Consider the following 17884-nt stretch of genomic DNA (forward strand, 5'->3'; position numbering starts at 1 on the left):
GAAACTGGTGTAGTAATTTTAAAAGTTGTCATACAGTACTTTTTATTCTATAAATTAACTGCTACTGTGCCATAGCATCATGGAAAAAACACTAAACAAGAAGATGTGGCTTTGAATCCTGGCTCAATTTAAAGTAACTCACTAGCTGTGTGATTAAGAGTAAGCCAGAAACTCAGATTTTCACTTCAGTTTTCTCATTTATCATGATGGTCATAACTGCATTTCTACTTCACATGGTTGTTGCAAGGAAAAGGAATGCTAAAGGTTATATGTTTTATCAATGAGTAAATATTGTGTCAGGAAAGTTAAGAAAATCATTTAACCCATAAACGTGATTTCAAAAGGTCTGTGGTATTCTAAAGTATGATTTTTATTAAACTTGACACATTTTCCTCAGAGTAACCTCTCTAATATTAGCTAATCATTTATGAAGTGACAATCACTGTGCTAACTATAAAATAACATTTGCTTTTTAGTCAACTTTAACAATATTCTATTATTGTTTTTAATGAATGAGAAATTAAAGCACAATTTCTAATATTTAGGTTATCAAACATAACATTAGCTAGTTCATTTTTCAAAGCCATCCAAATCAAGTGTCTCCTCTGCAGAACATATGTGAGGCTACAGGATTAGAATAATAGTCTTGGGAATCAGAAAGCCCACAGCTTCTGACATCTACTAGCTGTGTGATTGTGCTAAACCACTGAAACCTCCAGGCCTCCCAGGGAACATTTTAAGACTCTTGAAATTTCAATAATTACCAATCCCTGTCAGTTGTGAATGGGAACTCACTACACAGATAAAATAACAGATTTATGTTTAAAAAAAAAAAAGTGCAGGGCATTATACTGGAAAGAACACTGAAAAAGCAAGCAACTATAAAATTATCACTTAACATGACAAAAATAAATGTTATATCAATCATAGTCCTTCCTTTTTGAGGAATCTTAAATCTCTTAAATCTTAAAATATCCTGCTTTAAAGGAGGTTAAGTTTTATAATTTGGATCAGCCACTAGAAGCTAGGGTTGTCCAGATTTCAAGAATACCTTATTTATAAATTAACAGTTCTTACACTAATTAAATAAAACACAACTTTATTAGCCAATTATCCAACAAGTAAAAAAGTTTCAGATTGATTCTATTTGTGTTTTTCCATTCGCTTTTTACTTTTTCCACTTTTTTGCCATTTCTTTTTCTTCTTCAAAGGATTAGCTTTTTCTCCAGCAAATGTATTTTCAGAATGCTGTCCTGTGTTTTTAGGAGGAAAATTAAGTTTGTGCTTAAATTTGGTGGAATTTTCCAAAACTCTGCCGGTAGTGTGTGACGATTTAACCTTTTCGTTATTAACATAACGCTTAACTCGTAGTTTTCTTCCCATTAATTCAGAGTTGTTTAATCTCAAAGCAAGTTGTACAGCATCAGTATTCTGAGGAAATAATTCAAAGATTAATTACTACTAAACAAGATGTCATGCTAAACTGAACATGTGAACAGAAGCAAAATAAATATAACAAGGTAAGAGCTTCAAACACTAAAGTGTCTAGAAGAATATTATACCACTGGCTCTGTGGCCTTAAGTCACTGGGCTTCAGTTTCATCTATAAAATAAGTGAGAGCTATGTATAATGCCTTCCAACTCTAATTTTGTGATATAGTGTAGTTGAACATCACATATTTTGTTTGAAGCCCAAAGCTTACTTATAATATAAGCTAATGGCAAAGTTTTATTTGTTTTTCAAAACAGAAAAACCAAGCCATAAATTCACACTTTAAAAAATTTTAAAACATGGTAAAAATACATATTGTTAGAAGCAGACTTTAAACCTTGCTAGAAAATTTTTTTTGTATATGTTGTAACGATCTTCATAATGATAGGGTTTGAACTGTATTATTTTTCCCTTACACAGAATTTGAGAATGGAAATTTAACAACATAAGGCTGAGCACTACCACAGTGTTATTTTCTTTTAGCTAATCTTCAAATATCTGTAATGCATTAATCTTCATACCTCAAAGAGCACATAGCCACACCCTTTGCCAACTCCTGTAACTTTGTTTCTCACAATTTTTACTGCTACAACACTTCCACAGTCAGAGAAGTGCTCTTGAATAGCAGCCTCATCAATTTCTGCAAGCAAATTCAAGGACACAGGTTAAGAATTTATTACATTAAAAACATTTTTTAAGAAGATATCTAACACAAAATTTAGTATATTTTCCTATAAGTAAACATTTTTTCAATGTTATGAGTCAATTTTAAATTAGAAATTAGTTAATATTTATTAAAAGCCTAATTTTTACTTTAATTTTATTCTTAATTATTCCAAAGATAAAATGTTAATATGAACAGTATAAAAAAACTTACTGTAAGGAAGGTTCCCCACAAACACTGATCTCTTGCCCCTCTGGAACAAAAATTTAAGTTTAATATGTTAACAGGGAAAAAAATTAAAGCCAGAAATAAAATCAAGGAAGGTGTCTATATAACCAGGACTAGTGTTGAATGACAGTTCTGTTCATGTAACTAGAAAGCACTTCTGGCACTATAACTCTGAAATGAAGACCAAGGTCAAGACAAAACAGCTGTGTCCTTCTGTGCCTTCCCCTAAATGTCACTTTTAAAAACTATGTTAAATAGAATCCAGTAATTTTAAAAATACAATCTTAACTTACCAAAGGAGTGTCAGATATAAGTTCAACTCTGATTGGAAATCCCTCTGCAATCTGAGCACCATTTCTATTAAAGACATGAGAAAAATAGTTATGAAAAAGAACTAAAGAACAAATTACAAAGATTGTCTAAGAATGACAAAATAAAAACATGATTTTACTTCAGAGGTAGCTGATCAAAAGATAAAATTACCTTTTCAGTGCCTTTTCAGCAGCAATCTCTTCCTTAAAAACAACATAACCATTAATACTCTTCTGTTCAGGGTGAACTTCACGTCTGCAAAAAAAGTGATTATGGAATTTTTTTACTTCATAAAATGTAATAAATGTACATTCTCCTATTCCCTATTCCCCAAGTAAATTGTTTCTTTATGTACACATGTAAAAATGAATATACAGAGATTATTCAAATTGTGGGGCAGAATCTAAACAGATAGATAACCTCTCTTTACAAATAGTTACTGTACCAGAAAATGGGTAAATTGTCTCTGTGACTCTCATCCATGGGAGAGTTCCAGCACATGGAATTTAAAGCTGGTGAGTTTCACTTCTACACCGAGTAAGATGGACAGATTCATAATAAAACCCTAGAATAATAACAAGCATGACATTTAAGCAAATTAAGTTGAGAACATTTGTTGCACCTGACTTGAATACAGAAAAGAAATCTGTAACAGAGGTGACAAAATTTCAAGGCATTCCAAGATCACTTTTCATTGAGAAGAATCTAAAGAATGAAAAAAATTTAACCATCTATAATGTGACTGTGTTAGACACTAAAGATAAAAATGCAAATAAGAATCAGTTCCTGGCTTCAAGGAGCTTACAATATTCTAGTAATGACAACATATATAGGAAAGCAGTGACCAGGAAAAGAGTTTGTAGTATTGGAAGTCATAGGGAAATACATTAGTGAAGTGAAAAGATAATTGATTCCCATGTCCTTCCCAGTATCAGAGGTAATATTGAGGTGATTACTGTCTCCAGAGTGTTACAAAGGTTGGGTGAAGAGAAGGAAGAGGCAGAGGTGGCACAATGCCCAGATGAGCCCTGGTTTCCTAGTAGATGGTTGGATGATATATGAAGCACCACCTAAGATGGCCAGGTATAGAATATGAATTACATTCTATTCAAATAGAATAGAAAAGATTAAAGACAGTGCTTTTACAAAAAAAAAAAAAGCTGGGAGCACGGTGGGGGGGGGGGGTCACAACAAAAGAAGATATCATCAACTACACTCATATATCTGATTTCTCATCTCTAAAATTTTTCTGCAAGTGTTATTTACTGAAAGTAGCCTTGATGAAAACAAATGGAACCAGATGATTTTCTATCAGATGATTTTCTATCTCACACCCCAGCTTTACACTCATACACTTGAGAATAAAGGATATAAACCTCACTATGTCAATTGCTTATTGATTTTTTAAAAGCTTTTTATCTTATAGAACCAACTGCTGCCTTAATGGCTCTCCTCAAGCGTCTGCCATATAAAAATAAGTATACATGTCTCTGTAACAAATGTGACTATAGAGAGAATTTTGTTCAATAATCCATTTCACTTTTAAGGTGAAAACAAAGAAATAAGCTCTTATTCACAAATGACCTTGTATTAATTTCACCAAACCCCAGTACAGTTAAAAAAAAAAAAATCCTTAGTAAAATCCATGGCAGTACAAGAGTGATTAGTCCAACCATCCTCACTGAATGAAAAATGCAACATCCAGATTAATATATTAGTCAATTAGCATTTATTAAGCACCTAATATGTGCCAGGCACTGTTAAGTGCTAGATATAGCTGAAAAGGTAGCATACTGAATTACTCTAACAATAAGAACATAATGGATGAGCACTGCAGGTGGACAATGAGTCAGATCAAATTAAGGGAAGTGCTTTTACCATGCTGCAGTGGTCATCAAAACAATATGCACTCATCCAAAAACAGAGAAGATCAGTGGGACAGACTAGACAAACAAAATCTAGACTCAAATATCTAACTATAACCTAGTGTATATATGGACCTCCCTAACAGAACTGCTAGGAAAACTTTATAGAAGTTAGAAAGAGAAAAGACTGAGACCTGCAGCTTACGCTCTAATAAACTCCAAAAGGATACATGACCCAAGTAGAATGGACTGCACTGTAAAGAAATTAGGGAACTGATGGTAATTGCATTTCAGACCCATGGCTAAGGAAAAATAGTTTCAATCATGAAAAAAATGAAAATGCTTTTTGTACAAACCAAATCAACAGCTGGAATAAAAAGAAGTTGAAGGGAAAAAAAAATCTGATAAAAGTGAAATCACACTGGATCCCGGAGGCCTTCTATATTACTGATGAGGAAATCAAGGAGGTTATAAGTGACTTACCGAAGGACAGGAAACTCTCATCCACACACTATATATCTTTTCCATGCCCTTCCTAAAATATGGTACTTAGAACTAAACCCAGTCTCCATATGTGCTCTGATGAAGGCAGAGTAAAGAACAGCTTTGTTCCTGGACTCCAGCCTTTCTTAATGTTGCCTTTACCTGTATTAACTTTTCTGGCTGCCCTAGCACACTACTTGAATTGCCATCAAATCATGTCTCTTACCATGCTGCATCTGTCCAAGTGTAACGCTTTACCCATTGTCAGAATTAAAATGACAACTTGAAGAGCAGTCAAAAGACACTGCAGGCACAAGCAGGCTATACCTGTGAATACTGATTATCTGGGTGAAAAATGGGGTCAAAGACAGTGATGAGTGTGTGGGCCAGTCAGAAAGCAGAAGAGGAAGATAGGGTGTGGGCAGCCCAAATGCGGCCACAGTGCTTGCACATCACTAAAAGAAACATGAACCTCTCCAGCATGGGAAGACAGGTAAGAAGGCACAAATGGGAAGGAATGGAGAGATTTCTATAGTTAGTTAAAGGGAATACCAATAAAATCATCCATTGCCTAAAAGCATCAACATTACAGAAACAGAAATAACCTGTAAGCAGAAGGCAGCACAGCTGCACAAAAGGTACATCACCCTCAATAGTTCTCTGAGAGCCTAGTAACATATGGACCAGAGAGAAATAAGAGGCAAAATGTACTCAGCTTCCCCCAACCCTCTGACAAGTACTCACACAAAAAGTTATCGTCCTAAAGTGGTTAAATTCTACGTTTATGGGGACAATTAAGACAGATCTCAAGAGTCTCTCTGGTTGAAGATACTTTTTCTTTTTTGGGGGGCAGAAGAGGGGAAATTGACCTGTGTTTTGCTTCACAGTGCTACTTGCATGGAAATGTATTTTGCATGATTACACATGTATAACCTATGTCAGGTTGCTTTCTCAATGGGAGGGGAGGAAGAGAGAATTTGGAAATCAAAATTTGAAAAGAGGAATGTTAAAATTGTTTTTACATGTAATTGGGGGAAAATAGTAAATTTCTTTTTAAAAAAAGAGTATTTGAACTGGCAGAATGTGACTATCCCCTTCAGTATGGGCAAACTTTATTTGTAAGGTTTTGGCCTCTAAGTAAGAGTGACAAGTCAGAGGAGGAATTAAAAGTAGACTTTCCTGATGAAAGCAGGAGCTACTGTGAACTCCCCTATACACTGCCCCCCCCCAAAAACCAACAAAATGATGAGCAATAAGGAAAAACATTTTAAAACAAGACAAAAAGCATGGACCCAATAAAGGAATTGGGTGGGGGTAACCCTGGTGTCACAAACTGAAGTTCAAATATCGTTATATGTGGTAGGTAGGTCTTTTAGTATTATTACTAAAGCCCTCATTTTCAGGTACATCATAGGTTAAATATATTTTAAAAGCTAGTCTGGAAACCTAATGAACTCTGTGGGAAACACAGTTTCTTTAAAAAAAAAAGAATGGGCTCAGAATTCTAAAAAACCTGTCTTACAGAATACTATAAGAAACTTATAGAATATAACTCATTCATAAGGAAATACAAATGATCACCTTTCTAAGGTTCGGTTCTTCATCTGTAAAATGCAGACGACACCTGTAGGACCTACCTTTCAGGGTTACTATGATGCTAAAATAAGATAAGTATAAAAAATGCTTCAAAAACTTTAAAGGATTTCAATAAATGTCATTATTACAATACAAGGAAATCAAACATTACATAGCAATACATAAAATACTTAGATAAAACAACATATAAAAACTTCTTAAGAGGTAACAACTTAAAATTTTAAAGAAAAAGAGGCAAAAAGGCTGTAACTTACAGACTTTTTCCTCAATAATTAACTTACTTTATTGCAGCAATCTTTTTGGATAAAGTGCTCTTTGCTGGAATCTTTAAAACAAAAAAAGTTGAACCTTAAAATATTTCTTCAATCTTATATACAAGAAAGAAAATTTCTGTCTACACATTATCCTATATTAAACAGCAAACACATGAAATGTGTTGCACTGTAACTGAAAATATTCCTAGAGGAAGAAAATAAAATCAGTAGCAAAATTTTCAAATAATTTCATTAGAAAAAAAAAAACCCTTAAGCATGAAGATGCCCTTATTATAGAGCTCAAACCTCAAGTATTTGTGGATTATTTTATGCTATTTTAACAGAAATTTTGTTGATGTCTTTTGTTTTCGCATTACCTACATTTCCCAATGTATCCCTCCCCTAAACCAAAAATCTGACCTTATACCAAAGCAAAAAGAGAAAAAAAGTAATTCAGCCAAACTACCAACATATCAACAAAGTCTAAACTGTAAATTTCTTTGTTAATGATAGATAAAAATATTCCATAAGAAATTAGCAAAGACTGTCTGAGGCTCCAGTTAGGTAAATGCTGAAAAGGAGTAAGACAAGAACTTATAACAGAAGTGTATCTCCTCCACAAATACAAACATACAACTGCTGTTCCATACAGGTAAGCCTATAGAATTCTTGACTAAGAGAGAGCCTTTGGTGCTCCTTCCTGACCTTGTGTGACCGAGACACTTACTCGCCGAATATAAAGTTTGTAATTATTCTCAATTTTAGGTAGTAAATTAGATCTGCTTCTGCCAAATTCTTTTTCAAACCAGAACTGCTTAGGAGTAGGGGACAATGTAAATGTCAACAGTAAAGCACTGACAACTTCAAAATAACTGATCCCAGGGAACACAGAAGAAAAGTCTCTTGCCACAGTAGTGAGGTGGAGGGCTATGGGTGTGGAAATGGTGCTTCTTTACATTTTTCTTTGTTGTAAGGGAAGATTCATGGAGGGGGGAGGGCAGAGGGAGTATACCAGAAAGTGACTGTTACTGTTGAAAGGCATAAATATTATTAACTAAAGGGGGAGCTATTATTTACCTAAAAACCTCCAAACAAATTAGAAAACTTTATGAAAATAGATAATTATGAACCTGGAGAAGTAACTGAATGCTATTTATGAATTCATTCAAAAATATTCAGTGTTTTCTACATACAAAGCACTAAGTGCTCCGTGGAACACAAAGATGAACATGACAGTGTCCCTGGCCTTCGGACAGGGGAAATAAAATACACAGACAGGAGCAACTAGGTGGTGCTTGGAATTGGGAAGACCCATCTTCATGAGTTCACAAATCTAGCCTCAGACACTCACTAGCTGTGTTACAATGGACAAGTTACTTAACCCTGTTTGCTTCAGTTTCCTCATTTGTAAAATGAGCTAGAGAATAAAATGGTATCTTTGGTAAGAAAACTTCAAATGGGGTCAGTCACAAGAGTTAGACACGACTGAAAAAGTGACTTAACAACATAATGTTGTACAAAATAGTATGTAATAAAATGCCACAGATTCATTCATTAAAAGACCCACATGTATTAAGCACGTTAATAAAATTCTATGGGAGTATGAGGAGAAAGGACAGCATTTTCAGGAGAGGTCACCTAGCAAAAGCTTCATGGAAGAAGTATTTGGACTGTGCTTTAAACAACAGGTAGGATTTCAAAACTTTAAAATAAGGAAACACCATCAGTGGAGAAAAGAATGGCTTGAACAATTATGTGGAAGAAAATGTAAGCCACATCGGAGGAACGACCAGCAGTCATGTTCATAAATAAAAAAGATTTTTAGAGTGAATGATGATACTGTTAAGGGTTATTTGAGGCTAGACCGTGAAGGTGCTTGAATCTCAGGCTAAGGAGTTCAGATCTTCTTAGAAGGCAGTGGGAAGACAAAGAAGATTTTTTAAAAAGTGGAATGACACAATCAAAGGAGTACTTTAGGAAGATTAATTGCATAGTAGTGTACAGAATAGACTGGAGATGGAAACTGGGAGACTAGATGGAAGGCCATTGCAATGTACTAGGCAAAGAGTAAAGAGGGCCTAAACTAAGACAGTGGCAGGAAAGAAAGGACGTGATTCAAGAGACACTGAAACGGCAGAATCAATGAGGTGCAGGAGCTAAATTTCATGGCTGGCGAGCAAAGATGAGTTAAATAAAACTGAGGCTGATAACCTGTACGATTGAGGGTATTACAAGACAAGGAAGTCAAAAGGTGAAACTGATTTAGAGAGAAAGGGGACAAGAGAAGATGATGAGTTCAGTTTTAAACATGTTAAGTCTAAGGTGCTGGCACGACATACTGGTAGAAACTATAAGCAAACAGCTGGAAATGCAGAAGTAAGGAACTTGAGAGAGGTAGAAGAAAACAAAAATTTGTGAGTGACTTCCAAAGAGAGTAGGTGAATTTGTAATAATACATAACATCTCTAAGATGGAATGCAGAGAGACCAAGGACAAAACCTTGAATAACTTTTACATTTAGGGTGAAAGGAAATAGTGATATGAAATTGAGTCTTAATTACATTTGCTTTCATTTAATACAAGAATATTGTCTATCCATATTTCCCTATTAATGGACCAGCAGACAAGAGTTACTAGCTTCTGTCAAGTATAATGGTAGCCTTAATAATATGGCTAGCATTTTATTAGGAAATGAAGACGTTAACTTATATACAATAGCAAAGACATAGTAATAACAAGATAGGTTACTCAATATCATGGACTGGATTTGAACTTGGTCAATCCAGAAAGTAAAAGTTCAGTCATCCTCCACCCCATACCAACCTTTAAGCCAATAAGAAATTTATACATAATAAAATTACTACAGTATTTAAATGAAAACAACATACCAAAGAACGGAATCGTACACATTCTATTTGTCCATACTCTTTAAAAAATGACTTCAGCTCCTACAAATGAAACAAAAGATTCATTCTTATTCTCAGATAAAAAAAATCAATTAAAATACCCACAATCCACAACCTACTAATATTTAATTAATTTTCAAGCAAAGAAATAGTCAAAGGGCAAATGGTCCACTCCAGCTACTGAGTTTAGTTGGAAAAAAAGCCTTACCAATACTGTATGTCTAACAGTTAAACCTAATTCCAACTCTTGGCATTTAGTGGTTATATTATACTTCCCAGCAGCATCATTCATCTGAGCCACCACAGCAACAGCCTTCTGGTTGGTCTTTCCTGGCTCAAGCTTCTCCGCACTCCAGTTCATCTCTATTCAGTTATCAAAACTAGCTTCCCAAAATACAAGTCTGACCAAGCCAACCCTTCCCCTCCACGTAATAAATGCCAGTGGCTTCCTATTACCTTCCAGAATCGAATGTAAAATCCTGTTTGGCTTGTAAGGCCCTTCATAACCTGGTTTCTTCTTACATTTCCAGTCTTCTTACACCATATTACTGTCTACATACTCTATGGTCTAGCAATACTGGCCTCCTTGATGTTCCCTGGGCAAGACATCTCTCCATTCTGCTTTTTCATTAGCTGTCCCCATGCCTAGAATGCTCCCCTCTGCTTTACCTCTGGCTTCTTTCAAAACTCAGCTAAAATCCCAACTTCTCCAAGATACCTTTCCCAGTCACCTTTAAAACTAGCACTTTACCTTGAAGATTACCTTCAATTTATTCTGAATAGATCTTATTTGTACATATATATTTACATGCTGTTCCTTTAATTAGAATGTGAACTCCTGAAGGGCAAGAAACTGTTTTATGCCTTCAGATGTGATAAAATAAACTACTATAAATCTTGACAATCTATATATTCACTCACCTTTTTTTTACAGGTGACAGGTAAATTTCCCACAAATACAGTTCTCTTATTTTTTATCTTTTCCTCTGCCTCATTGACTTGAATCTTCTTTCTTTTATTTACCTCAAATGAATAATTTGAATTATCAAGTATTTTACCACCTGCTGTTTTATCATTATTACTAGCTTGAGAAATTTTCCTTTTCTTCATCTGTTTAGCTTGCATTTTTTCTTCTTCTTCCTCTTCAAGATCAGCAGATGCCAAAGCACTTTCTCTTTAAAAGACAAAATGTACATAAGAATCATAGGAACATCAAACATAATGGTGTGTCTAAAACAAGTTAAGAAATATCACTTTTCCAAATGAATATTTCAAAACGTGGAAAAAAGTTAAATAGTGAAATAAGAACACTTAAAGAAAACCAAGTCTAAAAAACAAAGATGTATTTGATTTTAAAAAAGCAGAATGTCCAACAAAGTATTTCTTTTGCACTTCCTTTTTTAATAACAAGCTATGATTTTTCTAGGCATTGCACATAAAGTTTTCACTATACAAATACATATGCATACTGAATGCCACATTCATAACAGCTATGTTTCCTATCCATGATTTTATTTCTTCCACAAACTTCTATTGATGCAACCTAAGATGTTAGAAATTTTAAACCAATCAAAACAAGAAAGAAATTGTAATTATCATTACAATACATAAGACAAAAAATTAAATTCTTGTATTTATTAAGCACCTACTGTGTGTTAGGCACTGTATTAGAGATTCAAAAAGGAACTGGCCCTTACCCTCAAAAAGTGCACAACCTAATATGGGGGATTTGATATGTACATAAGTATCCATTATAAGTCAAGTTACGATAAGAGGAAATAAGAAGTCCAAAGTCCTACGAGAAACTTGAAGAAGGAGGGGTAACTTCAGTTGCTTCAACTTCAGTTGAAGACTTCACAGAGAAGGTAGAAATGAGGATGAATCCATTCCAAGAATTTGGAACATAAAGAAAAAGGACAGGAAAATGGGGATGTGAAGAAGGAGGAGTAATGAATAGACTTTAGTTTTGAGTAAATTACAGAATACATGAAAGAGAGTAGTGTGAGGAGGATCAAGACAATTCACAAAATTAACAGAAAACCTTACTTTCCCATTTCTTGATGTTCAAAGTTTCAGTCCACCTAGAGTGCTGCATTAGCATAGTCTTCAGGTGAATTTCAAAACTTATAGTCTAACTTTATACACTACTTCCAAATGTCAAAAATTTTAGCCTTTTATTAAGAATGTTTCAGTATCTTCTATAGTTCACCTATTAAAATCCCATCTATCTCCTCCTACATATCTTCCTAGAGACCTCCGTCTGTTCCTTTGCTCTCATCACTCCCTCTCTTGTATGGTACCAGATTCCATCCCTAATTCCAAGAGACAGTACTCTTCACAGAACAATGGCTATGGGTCAGTCATTGCAAGCAGCTAGATGACAACCATATTGCAGCACACAGTGTTCTCCTGGTTCTGCTCACTTCACTCTGCATCAGTTCATTTAAGTCTTTCCAGGTTTTTCTGATACCACCCTGCTCGTCATTTCTTATAACACAATTGTATTCCATCACAATCACACAACACAATTTGTTCAGCCATAATGGATGTTCCCTTAATTTCCAACTCTCTGCCACTACAAAAAGAGCTGCTATAAAAGTTTTTGTACATAAAGGTCCCCTTCCTTTTTTTTTTTTTCAATTTCTTTGGAATACAGCTAGGGAATGGGGAAAACACTTAAAAATTAGCTAAATGTTCACATTGCCCCTGGTAAGCGTTCTTCAAGTCTCTTCTCTACTCACTCTCTCATTTGGTGACCTCATCAGCATTGATTCCCTCAGCATATGATTCACAGACGTACTATGGATATAACCAATCCCAATCTCCCTTCTGAACTTTAAATCTCACATCACCAGTTTCTTATACATTTCAAACAATGTCCCAAAGACTTCTCAAACTCTACATATCCAAACCTGAACTTATTTTTTCCCCAAAACTTAGCCCTCTACCAGATACCCCTATTTTTTATCAAAAAACAAAACAAAACAGACCACATCGGTCATCTCAAAGTTACCTTAAACTCACTCTTCCTCACTCCACAGTTGCCAAATCCTGTAATTTGTACTTCCACAACAACTCAGGTACCTCTCTTCTCAGAGCCACTATCTTGGTTCAGGCCCTCATCTGCACTTAGACTATTATAATAGCCTCCTAATTACTGTCCCTGCCTCTGGCCTCTCTCCACTCCAAACCAGTCTCCACAACTGTCAGAGCATTTTCCTTTGTCAAAGATCTGACCACATAACTGTACTATTGGATTAATCCCAACGGCTCCCTACTGCCTTGAGATAAAACATAAAACCTTATCTTAAACCCTTCATAACCCAGTTACAATCTAGATGTCCACCTTTTATGGCTCAGCCAAACTAATATTTTGCTTCGTATATAGCATTCTGCCTCTCACCTCCATGCCCTTGAACAAGCCAAACCCAAAGCCTGGAATGCACCAGTTCTTCAACTGTGCATTTGAGGATTCCTAACTTCCTTCAAAGTGAAGCTAAAGCACCACCTTCTAGACCAGGGCTTCTTCACCTTTTTCTCCTAGCAACTCCTTTAGGCCTTTTGACAGTTTGTTGCCCTTGCATGGCCTGAGGGCATGCACAGTACAAAGTGTGCATGCTTTGTATTCAGTACCAAGGCTATAGTGAAGCTGCACATTAGGGCAAGCCTAGCGAGAAACACCTCACATTCACCACACATTTGACTTTGAGTTAATTTTTGGTCATGCATTTAGAAATCTTTTACTGTTGCCAAATTTTTTGCAACCTCATGTAAGATCCCAACCCACAGTTTAAGAAGCGCTGTGTCTAGACTACAACTTTCCTGATCCCCCAACTATAACTCCCCCTCACCTAGAACTCTGTATTTATTCTGTATATACTCATAGAGGTACAAGTTGTTTCCCCAACAGAATGTAAACTTCTTTGAAATCGGAACTGTTCTACTCTATGCAATTTGGAATTGGAAGAAGAGGCTCAGTGGATAGAGCACTGACCTTGGAACTGGAAAAATCTATGCCCTAAGAGAAAAACAGGGTGGAAACAAGAGTAACAATGCAGGCCTGAGAATTTCAGTTTTTAAAACCACCACAAAAATATGCCTCTTGACATTGTACTGACCTGTTTGCCAATCTTTGATCTGCATCAGAGATTTTCTTCTTCACTGTAATTCTCTTTGCAGGCATTTGTTCAACAGCAGCACAAGTTCTTTGACTGTGGGATACAATCTCATCTTCATTATGTTTTCTCTTCTTACTCTTAGCCTTTAAGAGAAACTAAGCTTTAAAGAGTTTTCATTCAGCACAAATACCAACTTATACAAAATTCTACTCTTTTCTCCTTTCCCCTCAACTGGCAGAATCTTCCACTCTAAAATTACTTTCCATTTACTCTGTATGTATCTTGTATACACCTAATTATGAACACATCTCCCCTCTAAGTTCCTTAGGCGTCAAAGGTTGTTTTTACTTTTCTTTGTATCCTCAGCACTTAGCACAGTGCCTGGCACATAATAAATGCCTATTGCTTGACACATGATAATATGCTAAATTTGCAGACCAGCTCTATTTCTTATTATTCTGCTGACCTTGGGACAGGGACCTCATCTTTCTGGGCTTCAGTTTTCTCACTGTAAAATGAGGTGGCTAAACTAGATGACTTCTGAGATTCCTTCCAACTGTAAACAGGGATCTTATGAGTCCCCTATGAAAGCAGACATAGGGATTAGCATAATGGATAGAGAGCTGGTCTCCTAGTAGCTTTTTGTCCTCCAAGAGGACTACAACATCAAGATGATGACATGACTTGCAGTTGATTTAGATTTGAGTGAGGGCAGGCCGTGCAAGGTCACCAACTTCACCTTCTCCTGAGCCATCTGGGTCCAGTGGCCTGATATTCATGAGGATGACTGGAGATGGCTCAGGATGCAATGTGAGACCCTGGCCCTTTCAGGCTAACGTCTTATCACATTCTCACTTTGAATGAGATACACCCGTTCAATGAATAAACTTCTTTAAGTAGTTACTCAAGGTATGGCCCCTTTAATAAAAAAAAAAAGATAAAGACTAAATAAGTAAAAATAAATTTGGATAAAGAGTACATGTTCTAAGTAGGAAAGATCTGAATTCAAAAGTAGTTTCTGACCCAGGGCAGTCACTTTGTCTCTAAGTGCCCCCAAGAGGCCATCCCTTGAAGTCTTCCTGACTCCAGGCCTAGCACTCTGCTCTATCTACTGTATACCACCTAGCTCACCAAACTTTTTTTTTTAATTTTTATTTTTTTAATTAAATTATTTTGTTTTCAGTGTTCTACAATCACTCTCATATATCATAGATTTTTTTTCCCCTCCCTCTCCCTCCATCTCCACTCCCTTCCAGAGATGGCATACAATTTCACATTAGGTTCTACACATACATTCCTATTAAATACATTTTCACCTTAGTCATGTTGCACAGAAGAATTAAAATAAATGGGTGAAATCATAAAACAAAACAAAATAAAATGGTCTGCTTCATTCTGTGATCAAATTCCATAGTTCTTTCTCAGGATGTGGAAGGCATTTTGTCTTAAGAGTCCATTGGGAAGTCATGTCATCATCTTGATGTTATGGCCCTTTTCAAGAATGAAGGACAAACACAACTGCCCCCAATAAATCCTCTAAGACTATGAACTACAAAGCAATTCCTATGAATATATGTTCATAGAGAAAATTCACTGTTCCAATGAAATTAAATTTCAGCGAGAAGAAATAAAAGAGGCACCAGAACACTTTCTGACTTACTTCTCTAGCAGTCACATAGATGGGTTGCTGCACTTGTGTAGCTGAGGAGCTGAAGAGTGATGCCAGGTGGCTCTTGCCTCTCTTGAAGGGCTTGTTTTGAAACAAGCTGCTGGCCACTTGTCCAACCTGATACTCTTCAGATAAGGAGCTACTCACGCTATCTTCCATTGCTTTGCTAGAAAGAAATAAAAGCAAGTATTTTTATAGCACTTTAAAGTTTGCAAAGTGCTTTTCAAATATTTTATTTGCTCCCCACAACAGCCCTTTGAAGTGGATGCTACCGTCGTTCCCATTTTACATATGAGGAAACTGAGGCTGAGTTTAAATGACTCAACTGGGGTAACAGCCAATTATTTCTCTCTCCCCTTTTTGTGGCCTTTCATTGTATATCCAGCACTTAGAACAGTGCTGGGCACATAACAAGTGTTTAATAAATGCTTGTTAACTGAAGCCAGGGCTTCCTTACTTCAAGCTATTTATTATTATTTATTATTATCACTATTATTACTATTTATTATTATTTATTATTATTTATTATCCAGCTATTTATTCACTGTGCCACTGTTTATATGCAGCTTTAAGGTTTGCAAAACCATACGCAAACATTTACACATACACATATATAGATGACATAGATATATCTGTATACCTCTCTATATTCTGTATCTATAGAGATCGGGAAAGCCACCTCTGGGGCAGTGGGTGGCCAAGTGGATGGCGTGCAGGGTCAGGGGTCATGAAAACCCGAAGACCTGAGTTCAAACGCTGCCTCAGACACTTGCTAGCTGGGTGACCCTGGGCCAGTGACTTAACCCATCTGCCTCAGTTTCCTCATCTGTGAAAAGAGCTGGAGAAGGAAGTAGCACACCACTCCGGTATCTCTGCCCAGAAAACCCCAAATGGGGTCATGGGGGATTGGGCATGACCGAACAAGAGAGCTAGGGGTACGGAGGGTGCGTGTATGTACACGTGTGTATAAACGCATACATATGTGTGTACGTACGTATACAGATCCTCACCACAGACCTGCGACCCAAGGCCGTAATCACCCCTGTTTTACGGACAAGGAGCAGGAGCCTAACGGAGGTTCAGTGACTGCCCCTGGCTCCGCGGCAGAACTTGAACCCGGGTCTTCCCGTCCCCCGGGTCTGGAGCTCTCTCCACCACGCCCCGCAGCTGCCCGGGAAGGGCGGGGGCCTCAGGGGCGATTTGGGGGGCACGCCTGCTCGCCCCGAATCTCGCGGGCCCGGCCGCCTGCGCTCCAGCCCGGACCCAGCCCTGAGGGGGGCGGCCCGGGGGGTGCAGAGGGGGAGGCGGAGGGAGCCCCCGGCCCGCGCGCACCTGCGTACGCACGCTCCTCACCTGCCTCCGGTCTGCTTCTCTTTCTTTCGTCTAACCTTCTTTTCCGCAGCCATCTCGGCAGCCGAGAAGCACCTCCCCGGGATGTGAAGCCACGTGATCCGGTCCACTTCGGCGTTCGTGACGTCACTTCCGCCCTGGGGCGGTCGGGCCGCCCCTTTCCCCGCCCCCTCTCTCAGGAACAAGTGTAATCTTTTCCTGAGCTTGGCCCCTCGATGGTCCTCGCTCCGTAATTGTAGGGAATAACGCCCAAGCTTGGCGAGCTGAGAAAGTGGAGCGGCCTCCTCCTTCCCGTCCTGTGAATGCGGAGTATTGCGTGTGCTGGTTTTGGACGAACGTGCTGGTGCGCTCCGTCACTGCCGCTCTGCTCTGTTCGAAGGGATGGCCCCTCGCTGGGGGATGGCGAGGAAGGGCACATCCGGGTGTAAGCGAGATGTAGAAACCAAAGGCGCCCGTGAACGGGTCGTGTTCCAGACGAGCTTCCGAAGATGGGCGGGAGAGGCAGCCCGCTCTCGGAGGGACGCGGACGGACAGGCCGGCATCGCTGTCAAACCTGGGGCCTGCGCCGACGTAAGGGGGCCGCTGTCCCAGGCAATTAATGAGATGGATTCTTCCCTTGGGAAGTCACCCCCTTGTTTCTGCTTTGTCAAACCCAGCCTCACTCATTTCTGCCTAGCTTTTAACATGACTCAACTGAAAACCATTGTTCAGAATTACCAATATCTTTAAAAAAAAAAAAGGTACATTTTTTAAAATGTCGCTTTTATTTTCTTTTACTTTTTTGGTCAATTTACAACCATTCCTTTTCCTCTCACCTTCCCACCCATAAAATAAACAAACAAATAAAAAAACCCAGAAAAACTCTTGTACTACATTCATATAGTCCAGCAAACAAAATTTCAGCTTGATCAAGTCCAAGTATCCCTCTCATTCTGCACTGAGTCCCT

At 37.6% G+C, this 17884-nt stretch overlaps 1 protein-coding gene across 2 annotated transcripts; it reads right to left on the reverse strand.

Annotated features, from left to right (window-relative positions):
* Nucleotides 1-335: 335 nt before the first annotated feature.
* On the reverse strand, nucleotides 336-17431 carry RBM34 (RNA binding motif protein 34). Of its 2 annotated transcripts, none has more exons than XM_072647530.1 (11): nucleotides 16941-17431; nucleotides 15579-15753; nucleotides 13919-14061; nucleotides 10722-10974; nucleotides 9783-9842; nucleotides 6922-6965; nucleotides 2868-2951; nucleotides 2678-2741; nucleotides 2370-2409; nucleotides 2014-2132; nucleotides 336-1431 (listed from the first exon to the last, which is right to left on the reverse strand). In XM_072647530.1, exons 1-11 carry the CDS (start codon nucleotides 16991-16993, stop codon nucleotides 1144-1146), a joined length of 1323 nt encoding a protein of 440 aa, XP_072503631.1. In that variant the 5' UTR covers nucleotides 16994-17431; the 3' UTR covers nucleotides 336-1143. The 2 variants fall into 2 exon arrangements, with proteins under 2 accessions (XP_072503631.1, XP_072503632.1); XM_072647531.1 differs by having other exon boundaries at nucleotides 1083-1431; nucleotides 16920-17045.
* Nucleotides 17432-17884: the final 453 nt, after the last annotated feature.

The sequence above is a fragment of the Notamacropus eugenii genome, chromosome 2 (genome assembly GCF_028372415.1).
Source record: "Notamacropus eugenii isolate mMacEug1 chromosome 2, mMacEug1.pri_v2, whole genome shotgun sequence".
Taxonomy (NCBI): Eukaryota; Metazoa; Chordata; class Mammalia; order Diprotodontia; family Macropodidae; genus Notamacropus; species Notamacropus eugenii.

Coding starts and splice junctions, on each gene's coding strand:
- RBM34 (XM_072647530.1), bottom strand. CDS start 16,993: ATGGCTGCGGAAAAGAAGGTTAGACGAAAGAAAGAGAAGCAGACCGGA. Junction 15,754..16,940: donor GAGAAGCAGACCGGAGGCAG/GTGAGGAGCGTG, acceptor ATTTCTTTCTAG/CAAAGCAATGGAAGATAGCG. Junction 2,952..6,921: donor AAAAAGATTGCTGCAATAAA/GTAAGTTAATTA, acceptor CTTTTTTTGCAG/ACGTGAAGTTCACCCTGAAC.